Source organism: Chelonoidis abingdonii, chromosome 11 (assembly GCF_003597395.2).
Source record: "Chelonoidis abingdonii isolate Lonesome George chromosome 11, CheloAbing_2.0, whole genome shotgun sequence".
NCBI classification, from domain to species: domain Eukaryota; kingdom Metazoa; phylum Chordata; order Testudines; family Testudinidae; genus Chelonoidis; species Chelonoidis abingdonii.
Genome location: NC_133779.1, coordinates 16,597,987 through 16,614,376, shown reverse-complemented (window position 1 = coordinate 16,614,376; position 16,390 = coordinate 16,597,987). Strand labels below are relative to the sequence as shown.

At 59.6% G+C, this 16,390-nt stretch overlaps 2 protein-coding genes across 2 annotated transcripts in view; both read left to right on the top strand.

Annotated features, from left to right (window-relative positions):
* PIH1D1 (PIH1 domain containing 1) overlaps nt 1-1,326 on the top strand; it is a 6,094-nt gene extending 4,768 nt beyond the window's left edge. Inside the window, exons 8-9 of the mRNA XM_032806453.2 lie at nt 271-414; nt 796-1,326. Coding sequence (XP_032662344.1) covers nt 271-414; nt 796-843 — 192 coding nt within the window. The 3' untranslated portion in view covers nt 844-1,326. The remainder of the gene's footprint in view (nt 1-270; nt 415-795) is intronic.
* Nucleotides 1,327-3,386: 2,060 nt separating this feature from the next.
* SLC17A7 (solute carrier family 17 member 7) overlaps nt 3,387-16,390 on the top strand; it is a 23,122-nt gene continuing 10,118 nt past the window's right edge. The window contains exon 1 of the mRNA XM_032806472.2: nt 3,387-4,195. Within this exon, the coding sequence (XP_032662363.1) occupies nt 4,134-4,195 (62 nt within the window). The 5' untranslated portion in view covers nt 3,387-4,133. The remainder of the gene's footprint in view (nt 4,196-16,390) is intronic.

Genomic DNA, 16,390 nt, shown 5'->3' with positions numbered 1-16,390 from the left:
GGGGCACTGGCCGGGGGGCGGGTGTCTCTGCAGGGGGTGCTCTAGAGCAGGGGTGCTGGCTTTGGGACACGTCTCTCCCCTTGGGGGGCACTGTGGGGCCGGGGTACCAGCCGTGGGGCAAGTCTTTCCCTTTGGGGGGCGCTATGGGGCGGCTCTCTCCCCTCAGGGAGCTGCTGTGGGGCAGAGGTGCTGGCTGGGGCTGGGTCTCTCCCCTCGGGGGGTGCTGTGGGGCAGGTTTCTCCCCACAGGCTCTCATGACCCCTCCCGCAGGGCTCGGCACGGGAGCTCTCCCTGGAGCTGGGGCAGGACCGGATCGTGTTGCGGGGGGGCCCAGACCCCTACGTCCTCGACTTCTACATCCCCCACGACATCGTCCCAGAGCGCAGCCACGCCCGCTTCCACCGGCGCACCGCGGTGAGCCCCCCCAGGGAACCCCCCAGCCTCCCGGGGAACCTCCCCATTGCCCCCCAGCCCCTTGGGGAACCCCCTATCCCTGCCCCTCCACTAGGGAACCCCTCCCATTGCCACTCCACCACCCAGCCCCCTGGGGAACCCCCCTGTCCCTCCCCCCACAGGGAATCCCGCCCCTCTGCAGCGGGGTGGGACCAGCTCTCATCCCCTAGGGTAAAAACTCCCCTCCCACAAGACACTGACCCCACCTCGAAGGTATGACTCCGCCCCCTTGTGCGACTCCGCCCACTCTGCAGTGTTCCTGCCCCCCCTACTGCTCAGCTGTAGCTCCCCCCCCCGCCCCCAGCTCCCCTTCCCTCTCATCGCCCCCTCGTCTCCCCGCAGGTGCTGACTGTGAAGATGCCCATCCAGCCCCAGCTGGGGCCCCCCTGAGCAGACCACCCCTCTGCCCTTAGGAGAGACTCCAGGATCCAGAGTGGGGGGGCCTCCACCAGACCAAGGGGGAGCCGGCATGTGGGGGGTTGGGTCTGTGATGCCCAGCAGCAATGGGTGGATGGAGAAAACCAGGACTCCTGGGTTCTTTCTCTAGCTCTGGGAGGGCAGTGGGGTCTAGTGATTGGAGCGGAGGAGACAGGGCTAGGAGCCAGGACCTCCTGGGTTCTCTCCCCAGCTCTGGGAGGGCAGTGGGGCCAAGTGGTTGGAGCAAGGGGGGGGTAGGGCTGGGAGCCAGGGCTCCTGGGTTTTTCTTTCCAGCTCTTGCTCCTGGCCTGCCCAGAGACCAGCTGTCGGGGGCGGGGGGGCAGTCCCCTGCTGCCCTGGCGTGGGGATGGGGGGGTGCAGCTGGCTTGTTGGGGGAGCTGGCTCGTGCCATGTCAAATCTGCACCCGAAGGAGCGGAATAAACAGTGCGACGGAACCATGGCAGCGTCTGTCTGAGCCTGGCAGCCCTGGCCTGTGACCCGTGGTGGGGGGGGGGGCATGAGCACGGGCTGTGGCAAGCGAGTTGTCTCCTGCCGCGACTTGGGGCAGTGCCCAGCCTTGCCCAGCTGAGGCACTGGGTGGGATTGACGGTGTGCTCAAACGTAGGCAGGAGCGCCCCACGGTCTGGTGTGGGGTGGTGCTCTGGCCTCTGGCCAGTGCTTGGGTGTCGGGGAGCCGGCCAGGCGCGTCGGCTGGTGGGGGTTGGGTGCCCGAGCCTTCGCGGCCCAGACTGGGGCGGGACAGGGCCAGGAGCGCCAGCTGGGGACTAGTTGTGTGCCCGGCCTTTGGCGAGTGGGGGATTTGCCCGGCCTCGCCTCGGCCGCTAGGGGGACGGGGCCGGAGCCCGGCTGGGGGGCAGTGCCCAGCCTTGCCCAGCTGGGGGGGACGGGCATGAGTTGCCGGTTGAGGGTCAGTGCCGCGGCCGTGCCCAGCTGGTGCACTGGTTGGCTCAGTTGGTTCTGTCTCCAGCTCTGATTCTGTCCCAGTTCGGGTTTCCTCTCTCTGTCGCTCCCGCCGTGTTCTGCCGCTCGCGTCCGTTTCCTCCGTCCTAGTCTGCTGTCTCTACATCCGTTCCCCTTCTGGTACAGCCTTGTTCCACCCCCTTCTCGCCCCCCAGCCATCTGCCAGCCGCGGGCCAGGGCAGGATCTTTCTCTGCTCCCCATCGGCGCCTAGTTCCACTCTGCCAGGGTGGACGGCCTCAGGGGGACAGGGGATGCGCAGGCGGCCTGCCCCTTCTAGGGGGCGCCGGCTCCCACCCGGCCCCACGGCAGGTCTGGCTGCTCAGGGGCAGGGAATGGGGCAGGGCCTGTCCCTCTATGGGCGCCGTCCCCTGGCCGAGCAGGGCTGGCGTGGCTCCAGGGCGGGCAGGGACATGGGGGCCTTTCCCTTGGGGCGGCACCTGCAGCCTTTTCCTAGGCCTTTAAGCCTCACTGCTGGTGCTGGGGGTCTGTGTTGCTGTCCCTGGCTTCTGCCCCCATCCCAGAAACTCAGACATGGTGGGGCCCCAAGCCCGTTGCTTCTCTCTACCCACACCCCTATCTGACACTCGCTCCTGAGGCATATATTTGTCATCTCATTATCCCACCCACCTTCCCACCCATTCAATCTTGGGTGTGGGTAGTTCTCCATTGCTCCTGGGTGAATTCTCACTGGTGGGAGGGGAGCACCCCGGTTCTCTTCCTCGCTCTGGGAGGGGAGTGGAGGTCTATGAGTAGACGTGAGGGGGGGTCGCTGGGGCCAGGATCTGGGTATTCCCTGGCTCTGGGAGGGGAGTGGGGTCCATTGGTTAAAGCAGAGGGGGCTGGGGGGCAGGACTCCTGGGTTCTCTCCCTGGCTCTGGGAGGGGAGTGGGATCTAGTGGTTAGAGCAGGGGGAGTTGGGAGCCAGGACTCCTGGGTTCCCTCCCCAGCTCTGGGAGGGGAGTGGGGTCCAGTGGTTAGAGCGGGGGGGTGTTCAGAGCCAGGACTCCTAGGTTCTCTCCCTAGCTCTGGGATGGGAGTGGGGTCTAATGGGGTTAGAGTGGGAGGGGTCGCTGAGGGCTGGGACTCTTGGGTTCTCTCTCTGGCTCTGAGAGGGAAGTGGGGTCCAGTGGTTAGAGCGGGCGGGGTTGGGAGCCAGGACTCCTGGGTTCCCTCCCCAGCTCTGGGAGGGGAGTGGGGTCCATGGGTTAAAGCAGAGGGGGCTGGGGGGCAGGACTCCTGGGTTCTCTCCCTGGCTCTGGGAGGGGAGTGGGGTCTAGTGGGTTGTGGGGTCACAGATTTGCTCAAAGCTGCGGGCTGCTCCCCCGTCACCCGCCAAGGGGGCGGGGGCGCTGTGCCCTGAGTAACTCGCACCATCTGTCTCCCACTGGGGCATGTTCCCCCCCTCTCCACACACCTCGGTCTGGGCAGCTGCCTCTCGGCCAGCTGGGCTACTGACAGCTGGCAGCTCCGGGGCCCAGGGGAGGCCAAGCTCAGAGCTGGCCAGGACCACTGCCTTGGGAGGGGGGCAGGGTCCAGTGGTGAGAGCAGGGGGGGGCTGGCAGCCAGGACTCCTGGGTCCTCTCCCTGGCTCTAGGAGGGGAGTGATGTCTAGTGGTTAGAGCAGGAGGGGTCTGGGAGCCGGGACTCCTGGATTGTCTCCCTGGCTCTGGGAAGGGGAGTGGGGTCTAGTGGTTAGAGCTGGGGGGCTGGGAGCCAGGACTGCTGGGTTCTCTCCCCGGCTCTGGGAAGGGGATGGGCTGCAGAGGTTTAGAGTCCTGGAAAGAACCCAGGAGTCCTGGCTCCCGGCTCCTCTCCGGAGGAACCCGCTCCGCCTCGGAGCTGTCCCTGGTGCTGCTCCCGGCCCCTCCCCGTGGCCTCGGGGCTGGCCCGCTGGAGCCGGGGTGGGGGGAAGTTTGGGGCATAGCCGGCGGCAGCGTCCCACGCAGGATCGCCTGGATTGAGAGCCAGTGACGCGGGCGGGGGGGGGGAGCAGCTGGGGCTGGGACAGATCGGTCCTGGGCAGCCGGCGTCTGAGAGCTCCTGCTGCTCTCGGGAGCCAGTGAAGGGCAGGAAAGAGAGAGCGAGAGAAAGGAGGAGAGAGAAGTGGAAAGAAGGAAAGAAGAGAAGGAGAGAGAAGGAAGGAGGTGAAGAGACGGAGAGAGAGAGAGAAGAGAAAAGGAGGAAGGAAAGAGGGAGGAAGGCGAGAGGGACAGACCCCCCCGGTGCCGGTGCTGGAGCTGGAACATGCTGCTGTGACCCGGCCCGGTCCCGCTCGCCGCCATGCAGTTCAACAAGGAGCAGTTCCAGAAGTTCGCCGGGAAGACGCTGGGCCAGGTGCACAGGTGAGGAGTGGGAAAGGGGGGGTGGGGGCAGGATCGGGGCCCCGGTACCTGCTTTGCCAGGATCGGGCCCTGGCTGCGGGCGGACGGTGACCAGCAGGTGGTGGGTCACGGCTTGACCCGGGCTGGGTTATGAGCGCCAACCCCCTAAGCCTTCGCCTGCCTGCCCCCCAGATCTGCCCCCTCCCTCAGGCCCCTGGCCCCTAAATCCACCCCCTCTCCCTCAACTCCCTGTCCCCAAGATTCACCCCTTTCCCTCAGCTGCCCTGCCCCCCACGCAGCCCCCCTGCCCCCCACGTTCACCCCCTGCCCCCCACATTCACCCCCTCTATCTCAGCCCCCTGTCCCCCAGATCTACCTCTTCTTCCTCAGCCCCTCCCCACACCATGTCCTCCCCTTGAACCCTGGATTCAGCCTCAGCCCACTGCCCCCAAGATTTACCCCATCGCTCAGCCCCCCACACTTAACCTACACTCCCCCACCGCACCCCCATACACACACTGCCCCCTTCCACACACACTCCCCTCCCTTTCCAACCCCCGCCTTGATGCCCAGGACCAGATGCCAGGGACTCCCCCACCCCCAATACACAACTCTTTGGGGTGGGGTGCAGGGGCTGGCAATTCGCTCGGGGCTGCACCCCAGATCTGTCTTGGGAAGCGTCTCCCTCCCCATCAGCCCTTCCTGGGGTGGATGTGATGGAGGGATATTTGCTTTCTATTTATAACCTTCATCCATTCATCCCCCACCCCCCCGCCTGGCCCTCTCTAATCCCCCCGCTGTGGCCTTCTGCAGCTTGGTGCAGTTTTCCCCACTCCACTCCCTTGAGTCAGTTTGAACCCTTCTGTGGGTCTGGCCAGGGGAGGGGAGGGGAATGGGGGGGGAAGGCCCATTGATCTGGGAGATCTAAGAGGGGTTGCGATGAGTGTGGCAGGGATCACAAAATGTTGGGGGTGCCATGTGGGGGCGGGGAGGTGGATATTCAAAAAATTCGAGAGGAATATTGCAGGTCATGGAGTAGCCGGAGTGGGGCTGGGCTGGGGCCTGGTGTGGGTCCCTGCTGCCCCCTGCTGAAGGGGACGGGCCCTGCACTGTATGCGGGTTGGCGCACGAGCGTGTGCACATGGGTATCTCTTGAGGGGGGGGCTGTGCCATGCAGGGGTGTGTTGGGGGGTTGAACGAGGTTGAACATAAGCCATGAATTCCTGCCCCAGCCCTCGTGTCCTGCCGCACCCGGGGAAGTGAGGCCGAGGCCGATCGATGCCGAGCCGGGACATTGTGTTGTTCACAAACCGCCGAGCGAGCAAAACAAACCCCAGCCCTGGCGTGGAGCGGGACTCCGGTGCCCTTACGTAACTGGCCCGGATTCCAGCGAAGAGTGGGTCCCGCCAGAGCCAAACCTCATGAAATATGCACCAGGTTTATAAACGGAGCCCGCGCGATTTATTTAGACAGCGAGTGAGAAACCCCGCGCGAGAGGCTCCGGCCAGGAGCCACGCAAAGCAGGCGGGATTAGATGGGAGGCCTCCGTGTGTGTCAGAAACATTTCTGTGCGTCTAGTATAGACAGGCACTTCGATATTGAATCAAACGGGGGTAGGTTATGTAATCATCCCATCTGTGAGCTTACGAGTGTGTTACACATGATAAAATATACACCCACCGATGGGATGATCCATCATACGTATCTAGCTACACAAACTTTTGCACAAATGCACAGATGTCTGCCTGTATGTAGCTAAAACCCCCTAAGTGCATGGGTGGGTGTGGAATATATATGTGCACACACAGAATAGACGTACATATGTAATAAAAACGATGCAATAGACACGCATAAATATATACGCACTCATGTATCTATGGAGACGTTCCCAAGTGTGTGTCTGTAGATTGTATCTAGAATGGCAGGACGGGCAGGGTGCCCTGCGTTCACAGCAGGACTAAGTATTATCGAGACCAGTAGGACGCGGTGGCTCTGGTTAAAATCGCTGACCGGGCGATTAAAAGTCCCGTCGGCGGCGCTGCCTGGCTCAGGCAGGCTGGTCCCAACCTGTTCTGGCACCGCGCTGCGCCCCCGAAGTGGCCAGCAGCAGGTCCGGCTCCTAGGCAGGGGGCCACAGGGCTCCACGCGCTGCCCCTGCCCCGAGCGCCGGCTCCACACTCTCATTGGCCGGTTTCCGGCCAATGGGCGGTGGTGTGTGCTGGCGAGACCCATGCAGAGCCTCTTGCGCACCTCTGCCTAGGAGCCGGACCTGCTGCTGGCTGGTTCCGGGGCACAGCAAGGTCCCCGGAGCCAGGACAGGGTGGTGGGAAGCCTTCCTTAGCTCCCTGCTGCGCCGCTGACCGGGGGCCGCCCAAGGTAACCCCGCATCCCAATCCCCTGCCCCAGCCCTGAGCCCTCCCCAACCTGGAGCCCCCTCCTGCACCCCAAGCCCCTCATCCCCAGCCCTACCCCGCAGCCTGCACCCCCAGCCCAGAGTCCTGACTCCCTCCTGCAGCCCTGCCCCACCCCTAACCCCCAACCCAGAGCCCCCTCCTGCACCCCAAGCCCCTCATCCCCAGCCCTACCCCGCAGCCTGCACCCAGAGCCCTGATTCCCTCCCGCACCCCTGCCCCAGCCCTGAGCCCCCCAACCTGGAGCCCCCTCCTGCACCCCAAACCCCTCATTTCTGGCCCCACCCCAGAGCCTGCACCCAGAGCCCTGACCCCCCTCCCACACCCCAACCCCCTCATCCCCAGCTCCGTCGGGTCGCAGGCATCAATTTTCTTCAACCGGGTGGGTCGCCAGAAACAAAGTTTGAAAACCCCTGGTCTAGACTGTTCATCAGCTGTATGTATAAAATCATTAATACGGACAAAATAAAATCTGTTTGCATAGATGTATCTCTAGCTTTTCAACACCCATTTCTATATGGCCACTTTCACACACGGGCGCGTGTTCGTCTGTCTCTCTGATCGGCCTGCCTGGATAATAGACATCCCCACACACCGTTTATTATAGAGACACACACAATAAACTCCGGCTGTGACAGCTCAAGCCAGATCTTTGTGTAGCTATGATGGGCCGGGGGGCGCAGATCTGGGCACGTATCTGTTCCCTCGACTGAAGCTCCGGGTGTGCGTGGATGAAACAGACGTTAAAAGACCAGCACCAAGTCAAGTGCTCCAGAAATGCCCCTTTGAAGGTGCTTCAGCGTCCTTAATTCGGGTCCCCTTGTGCGTCGGCCTTTCCAGACTGTCCTTAACGCCGGCTGCACCTGCTTCTTTCAACGCCGAGCAGGGCCGGGGCGTGGGACAGGGCGGCTCTTCCGTGCCGAGTTGTGGGCTCGTTGCTAGACGTTTGGTTTCCTTTTCGGCCCTCGCGCCTTGTTCCCGGCACGTGGTTCAAGCTGCCCCCTGCTGGCTGCTCAGAGCTTGATCCCTTCCGGGCTTTCCTCCGGGACCTGGCAGCGTCCCAGGTGTGGATTCCTTTCTCCCCCCGCCGGGTGAGGGGCTGAGCCCCATGATCCACGCCGTGTCGGAGGAGCCGCTTGGTGGGAAGTAAGGCCTCTGTGTGCTGAGCGCTCCCAGCACTGCAGGCACCTGGAAGCCCTCGCTCAAGAGGCTCTGTCTGACTTCACCCAGGAGCTCTGGGGCAGAGGCTCCCCACAGCTCCTGTCCCTTCCTCCAGCGCCCCACCGCACGGTCCGCCCGCCTCCTGGCATCGGCAGCAAAGCTGGCAGGGGCCTGGCCGAGTTACCCCGGAGCCGGGCTGGCTCGGGAGCACATGCACCAGGGGGCTCAGATAAGGTTGCACGGCCCTCCTGAGTTATGGCATCAATGACTTCGCACCCTTAACGAGGGGCCTTTCCTCTACCTGCTTTAGACTTGAATGAAATCTCCCTGGGGACAGGAGTGCGTCCAGTGACTGGGGGGTAGCAAAACATCCATCCGCTGTCTGGCCATTTATCCCCATCCACCCCTCCGCTATCTATCTATGTGTCTGTCTGTCTGTCTGTCTATCCATCCCCATCCACCCCCTCTGTCTGTCTGTCCATCTATCCCCAGCCACCTCTTGTCTATTTATCCATCCCCGTGCACCCCCTTTATCTATCGATGTATCGATCTATCCCCATCCACCCCACCCCACCTCAGTTTCATACCCACACAAGATTTGTGCGTAAGGCGTTGGGTTGCTTGCCAGCAGCCGACACCTTTCAGGGTCACGGGAGGCCAGTGCAAAGTCAAAAGGCCATTTGATATTTTTCCCTTCGCTGCTGTGCAGTAGACAGCTGGGCCAGGGCTAATCCTCCTGCCCGGCTCCCAACGTGAAATTGCTTCTTGTCGTGTGCCAAGGCCGGATCCTGTGCATACGCCTGTGTCCTGGCCTCCCCTTGCTTGAGCAGATGAGTCCTGCTTGCTGTGTGTGTGTGAGAGAGAGAGAGAGAGAAATTGGGCCCAAATTTCCCAAGAGATTTAAGCACCCAAAGATGCAGCAAGAGGCACGCCAGTGGTTTTGACATCGCCTCGGTGTCTAGCGAAAGTCTCTGTTTCTCTCCAAATCCCCAGCTCTCGGAGTCCTGGGATTTTGTGAAAATGTCAGCTTCCTTTTTTTTTTTTTAAAGGTAGTTGTTTTAGACCTCCCAGTTGGGGAGAAAACTTAAAAACAGGATCCCTAAAGCCATTGGAGGGGGCACACACAGCTACCCTGGCACAGAGGAGCACACTGGGAGAGGTGCGAATGGGAGGGCGCATACAGCCCCTGACATAGGGGACAATTGGGGGGGGGGTGGTAGGGAATATCTGAGAGGGAAGCAGGGCACCCAGGGAGCTTGGGGTGGGGGGAATGGAGGTTTTCAAGGAGTTCCTGGTTTGTTCCACTTGACCCCCAAGTATGCGTGGGGGAGACAGTGTTGCTCCCCTAGATCTACTATTTCCCTTGATCCAGGGCAGGATGGTCCAGTGGTTAGGACCCAGCCTCGGAGATGACAAACCTGTTTCATGTCTGTACCCTGCCACAGACTCCCTGGGTGACCCTGGTTTGGTCACTTAGCCTCTCTCCCCCCCTCTCTGCACCATGGGATAATAACCTGCCCCCTGTGGGGAGTAAATAGGTGGCATGAGGTGCCCAGACGCCAGGGCGGGAGTCGGGTGGCTGACCCAGGTAGATTCAAATGAATCGTCTCCGGGGGGAACTTGAAAACCTACCTTGTGGGTTAAACTATTAACACCCTAGGCCGTAAAAAGTACCCACAACTGCCAGCCATGTCTGGGGTGGCTCTTCCTGGAAAAGGGGCTGGGAGCAAGGACTCCTGGGTTCTCTTCCCAGCTCAGGGAGGGGAGTGGTGTCTAGTGGTTAGAGCAGGGCGAGCTGGGAGCCGGGACGTGTGCAACATTTCCACTCACTCCAAGGACTTTTGCCAAGGCAGGGAGAGGCCCGGCTTCCTTCCGACCAGCCCATCCAGGGCGTGCTGAATAATTCAGGCCTTTTCTAGCAATAGCTGCATCCTGCCTCATCTATATTTCATCGTGCTGAAGTTGGCTCCGTAGAATTTTTTTTCCTTCCAACACCGTGTTTAAGTCTCACGACTCTGGGAATCCCTTGACCCGCCCAAAGCCCTGAGCAAGGAACTGGCCCTGATTTCAGTTGCATTTTCCTTCCAGCCTAGAGAATTCTTGTAACTGGACTGAAGGGTTTAAATTGCCTTTAGAGTAGGGGGGGCTGGGAGCCAGGACTCTTGGGTTCAATCTCCAGCTTTGGGAGGGGAGTGGGGTCTAGTGGTTAGAGCGTGGGGGGGCTGGGAGCCAGGACGCCTGGTTTAGATCCCTGGCTTTGGGACGTGAGTGGGGTGTAGTGGTTAGAGCAGGGGGGCTGGGAGCCAGGACTCCTGGGTTCGATCACTGGCTTTGAGAGAGGAGTGGGGTCTAGTGGTTAGAAGGGGGTGGGGCTGGGAGCCAGGACTCCTGGGTTCTGGTCCTGGCTGTGGAGCAGAGGAGTTTTGTGCTATTTTATTTGAATTTGAGTGTCTGTTTTGTGTGCACTGAATTTTCTCTGTATGTTTTTAATATATCTGTATCATCTATATCAATATCTATCTATCTATGTATCTACTGCAGATTTTTGTTTTCAGTTGAGCACAACTGCCTTCTGGGTTTGGGGGTTTTGTAGCATTCGGTTGTTTTTGTTGGATTCTGGTTGCTTAGGGTTGCATTTGGCTTTGCGTTTACAGCCAATTTCGGGGTTTTATTCCCTTTGTTCGCGGCACGAGGATTATTTAATTAATTAGCATCATTGGCTACAATTAAGCTCCTCAGTTAGACGATTTTATTTGGGTCGGTGGCTTAATTTCAGTTGTTCCCCACCCTGTTGATTTTCATTCATTACAGTTGTGCTGGTTTCTTATCTGCATGTTGCTTAATTGCAGTGAATTCATTTCTGATGCCACGTGGGCACTTTCGCACGATTTAATCTGACTTCACCACCATGTTCCTTCGCCGCCATCAGATTATTTGCTTGAATTTGGCGGCTCGCCGTTCCTGAAATCCGTCTTGGGGGGCTTCGATTGCTTTGGGTCTCTTGGGATTGGGATTTTTTTCCTTCCGATTTTCCTTTTTATTCTGATAAATTCGGATCAAATCGAGTGGCTTTGGCGCCATTGTGTCCTGGTCAATTCCAGTGATTTTGTTACCTTTTTATCGGCTTTTGGGAGGCTTCTGTTCCCCCCCGATGGGTCGGTTTCATTGCGGTTCAATTCGTCAGGCTCCGGTTCTAAATCGGTTTGTTTGCTTCGGTTTGCATCCTCGCTGTGTTCTTGTCACAGAGTGTGGGGGAGTCCGGGCCCTGCACCCCCCACTTCCTGCGATTCACCGGAACTCTCAGCCGGCCAGTAACACAGGTTTATTAGCCAACAGGAACAGCCCAAAACAGAGCTTGTAGGTACAGGAAACAGGACCCCTCAGTCAGGGACCTCTGCGGAGGTGGGGAGCCCAGACCCCCATCTGGGCCTCCCTCCATTTCCCCAGCCTGAAGCCCCCTCCAGCCCCTCCTCTGGCCTTTGTCTCTTTCCAGGGCTAGGTGGTCACCTGATCTCTTTGTTCTCCAACAGCTTCAGTTGGCATCTTTGCAGAGGAGGGGCCCAGGCCATTAGTTGCCAGGAGACAGAGTGTCGGCCATTCTCTGTGCAGACCCCTGCACACCCCTGCCCTCTAGGGCTCTGCAACAATCACACCCCCTTATCCCACCACCTAGATACTTAAGAAAGGCAAAGGGGAAACTGAGGCACCCACACAGTATTTAGAGAAAACATTAAGAACGTTCCCGCTTTGTCACAGCTCTCCAACTCCGCGCTGCCCGGGCTGGCTTTGCCGCGCTTCCTCGCTGCTCCTGCCCCGTCCTCTGTGTAGAGCAGAAGTGGGAGCCTCGTGGGCACTAGCAGCCAAAGGTCTGTCACACCCCGAATGGCTGGAAATCGGGTGCCCGTTTTCCTCAGGGCCAGGAATTAACTGTTGGACCAACCGGCCAAGGGTCGTTTTGAAATGCCGGGAATCGAGTCGCCCCTGTGGTGTTTCTTTGCCCAGCTACACGGCTCAAGCGCCGGGAGTCTTTCACTTGAAGGTGGGTTTCGCAAACCTTTCATGCCCCCCCCACCCCGTCAGCTCTTCTCCGGACCCGCTCTGGCTTCTCCAGTCTGCTGCTGTGCTAGCCCCGGCTGTCGGACAGCCCTGACATGCTGCACGCCCAAACCAGGGCAGATCCGTTCGGATAAAACAGCCCAGTGTCGCTGGAAATTTCCCAGGGCGGATGCCCCTGCAACGTTCGTACCAGCTTGGCCTTTGTGATGAACGCGGCCAGCTGCACACTCAGCTTTTCCTTCGCTTCAGAAGACCTGGGAGCCAGGACGTCTGGGTTCTCTCCCCAGTTCTGGGAGGGGAGTGGGGTCCAGTGTTGTACAGATAAAACTACACAGGATCTTTTCAGGGGGCAAGACAAAGATGCCACATTTATTATGATAATTTCATTTATGACTCATAACTAATATCTTAATTCTTATACACACACATTATACCTAATACCTACACACACACACACACATATCAGATGTTCTGCAGCAGCTGCGTAGTTACCAGTCCTGAAATCGCTTGAGTTCATGGCTTGAGTTTGCAGCTTGGGTTCGTACCTTGTGGTGGTAACTGGCCAGGAAAGCCGGGCACAAGGACCAGCTGGGTCTCTGTTGGGCCTGCACCGATGTCCTTCCATGTTGGCAGCAGAATGTTACCCTCCAAGGTCTCCCATCTCACCCATCCTTTTTGTAGGCTTTAGTCTGAATCCAGAGTCTAGAGGTCTTGCTGTGTCACGCTGCCTCTGGGTTTGGTGATTGATCACCCGTCAGTTGCAGGCCTGGCTTTCAGCCTGGGACCTGGCTTTGAGCTTCCTTCTATTGCACCTTTTCTTTTTAGGGTGGACGCTTCTTACTTTGTTAGGGCTTTTGTCTGCTTCTTCAGCGGGTGGGGTTTGAACTTTATCTCATCAGGACAGGCTGGGGCTGGAGGTTGATTCTGTCATCCATCCATACCTCAGTCACACATCTAAACTACACTAATAAGATTACAGCAGGGTTTGCACAAATGAAGGCTGGAGGAGGCTTTTACAAAATGGAGTGAGTGTTTTAAAATGGGGTTTGAATTCCAATATGGCAAATAGTGAACAGAAGTTACAATGTAGACAAGTGTAGTGGATGGTGAACAGAAGTTACATTAATAAAGTGAACAATTAAAAACAATTTCATTTCTCAGTTCTACACCAGTGGGTTAGAGCAGGGGTGGGCTGGGAGCCAGGACTCCTGGGTTGTGTAGCACTGCCCTGAATTAGCTCCTGCTCGGCTTTGGGTTTGATTTTGAGGCCTAGTGTGCGGATCCCTGGACCGAGTGCGAGGAGGTTGCACCGTAATCTGAGGGCTGAGCTTTATCGGCCTGGCTTTCATTCGACTTGATTGTGAGGTGCGCGGATGTGCATGCAGATCTATTATCTGTATTACGGTAGCACCTAGGAGACCTGGTCATGGAGCAGCAGCCCCATGGTGCAAGGCACTGCACATTATTAGAGGTATTACGGTAGTGCCTAGGCGCTCCAGTCATGTATTGTGCTAGGGGTGCGGTGAATTTGCGTTGCTATTAGGTGCATTATGGTAGCATCCAGGAGCCCCAGACATGGCCCAGGACCCTATGATGCCAGGTGCTGCACAGTATTAGGTGTATTATGGTATGCCCAGGAGCTCCAGACATGGGCCAGGCACCCTTGGTGCCCGGTGCTGTGCATTATTAGGTGTATTACGGTAGCACCCAAGCTCCCCAGAGATGGCTCAGGACCCCACAGTGCCAGGCGCTGCACATTATTAGAGGTATTATAATAGCACCCAGGTGCCACAGAAACGGCCCAGGACCCCACAGCTGCACAAACCTTGAACTAAAAGCCGGCCCCTGCCCTGAAGAGCCACAAGTGCCAGACAAGAGGTGCTGGCTGGAGACAGACGGACGGGGAACCCGGGGCAGGACCCAGACACTATGGGGGGCAGCATGGGAGCCCTCCAGCGCCTGGCCCCACTGGCATCCCGGCCGGGACGAGCCTGAGGAGGGAGCCAAAGGCAGATAATGAGGTGGCTGTGCCACTGCTCACGGGGGCACCTGCCCTGCGTGGGGGGCAGTCGGGTGCAGGGCGGGGAGTGATGGAGACTGGCAGCTTGTATCTGACACACTAGCAATGGGCAGCCAGGCCTGATGTGGGCACAGCAACGGGCATGGAGAACAGGCTGTGCAGTGCCGTACAAGCAGGGCATGTCTGTGTTTCCCAAGAGCAGAGAACTGGGGTATATTTACACGGTAAGGGGGCCCCTGGGTCTTCCCAAGTGGGCGGTTAGGCTGCCTGCCAAGCACCCCCCCCCCCAGAGTACAGCAGTCTGAGCTGTGTCTTGCTGCTGCGGGAGCAGCCTGTTTTCTCTCTCTCTGGTTTTGGGCCCTGAGTCTTCAAAGAACCAAACAACCTCCGGAGCTTGGTTTTGATATGCCCGAGATTTTTCAACCAATGCTCAGATGCTGCTTTGACTTCGCTGGTTTTCAAGCTTTTCTCTTCAACTTTGAAGGTACAAACCTTAAATTATTATGACGGTCGTCGACCTCTGACTCCCCCCTTGGTTTAGCCGAGATTTGCAGCCAGGGGAGGCTCTTTCCAAGGGGGCCACATCATTCGTAGACTTGCCTCCGCTAACCTGACCGGCTGGCGTGAATTCCTGCTTCAGCTGGAGCAGATCGGTTCAGAAACCAGCTGGATTTACCGAGTGCCGGTGGAGGATCCACCCCAGCCAGTGGTTAATTCTCCCGGTGGTTAAACATTTGCACCTTGGGTGCAGGCTGAATCGGTCCAGCTTCCACGTTAGACCTTTGCCAGATTAAAGACGCCTTCGTTAGCAAATTCCCTCATGCTGTTCATCCTCAACCTTCTTCTTAAGCTGCATCCATGAATCTCCCCCCTCACAGCACATTCCTGCCCCAGTTGTGCCCCATGGGGGGCGGCCGGGCCCGTTTGGGTGGGCGGATGCTCCCCACCCTCCCCGGTCACCTTATGCAGCTGGATTTAGCCAGGTGCCCGGCAGCTAATTCCCCTGCAGCGAGGGTCATGCCCAGCCCTATACAGTAAGGGACGGGGAGCTCAGAGGGAGAGTAGATGGATACACCTGTCGCCAGGTGGGGTGAGGGGCTGGGGGGGTCATCCCCATAGGAGGGACTCACACAGATATGGCCCCACACACTAACCCGGGACCAGGGCCGGCTTTAGACCTATTCCACCAATTCCCCTGAATCGGGCCCCGCGCCCAGTGAGAATCCCTTCCCTGGCTGGAGGCACCTTTTTAATTTTTACTCACCTGGCGGTGCTCTGGGTCTTCAGCGGCACTTTGGTGGCGGGTCCTTCAGTGCTGACGACGACCTGGAGCGAGTGAAGGACCCGCCGCTGTTTTTTTTTTAAGTCATCCCTGCCGGGGCCCCGCCGAAACTGTTGGAATTGGGCCCTCCACTTCCTAAAGCCGGCCCTGCCCAGGACCCCTGGCACCCCCAGCTGGATCTCAAGACCTGGGCCAGGGGTCCCCGCTCCCCAATATCGCCTCCCACTGCCCCTCAGAGCAGGATTCGTTCCCCCCAGCAATGGGTGCCAGGGACACACACAGCGCATGGCCGGGCCCCTCCACCAGGGGGCGCCAGGGACACACCCGGTGCAGCGCCTGACCCCTCCAGCAGCTGGTGCCAGAGACACACGCACACACAGCGCAGGGCACAGCCCCTCCAGCAGGGGGCGCCAGGGAGACACACACAGCGCAGGGCCGGGCCCCTCCAGCAGCAGGTCCCAGACACACACACACACACACAGAACGCAGGGCCTCACCCCTCCAGCAGGAGGCACCAGGGACACACACACACACACACACAGAGTGCAGGGCCTCGCCTCTCCAGCAGGGGGCACCAGGGACACACACACACACACACACAGAGTGCAGGGCCTCGCCTCTCCAGCAGGGGGCACCAGGGACACACACACACACACAGAGCGCAGGGCCTGGCCCCTCCAGCAGGGGGCACCAAGGACACACACACACCGCAGGGCCCGGCCCCTCCAGCAGGGGGTGCCAGGGACACACACACATACACACACACACACACAGCGCAGGGCCCGGCCCCTCCAGCAGGGGGCGCCAGGGACACACACACACACACACACACACACACACCCCGCAGGGCCTGGCCCCTCCAGCAGGGGGCGCCAGGGACACGGACACACACACACACACACACACACACACATCGCAGGGCCTGGCCCCTCCAGCAGGGGGCGCCAGGGACACAAAAGAGAGAGACCCGCCCCCTTCCCCCCCAACACACTGGGTCTGGGATGGCAGCGGGGCGGGGCAGGGGGGCGCGGGGGGCACTGGGCCTGCGGGGGGCAGTAGGGGCCCCTGGGGGGCGCGGGGCGGGGGGCAGCAGTGGCGCTGGGGGGCGGGAGGATGCGTTTTCTCCACCGGCCCCTTCGCGGACGCTGGGCTAGGAGATGCGGCGTGAAACGGTGCAAGAATTAGCAGCTGCCTCTTAACACCAATGCGGGGAGGGAAGGGGGTGAGAGGAGTGAGAAGAGGATGACCGGGGGAGGAGGGGATTGGGGTGGGGTAGCGAGGGGGGT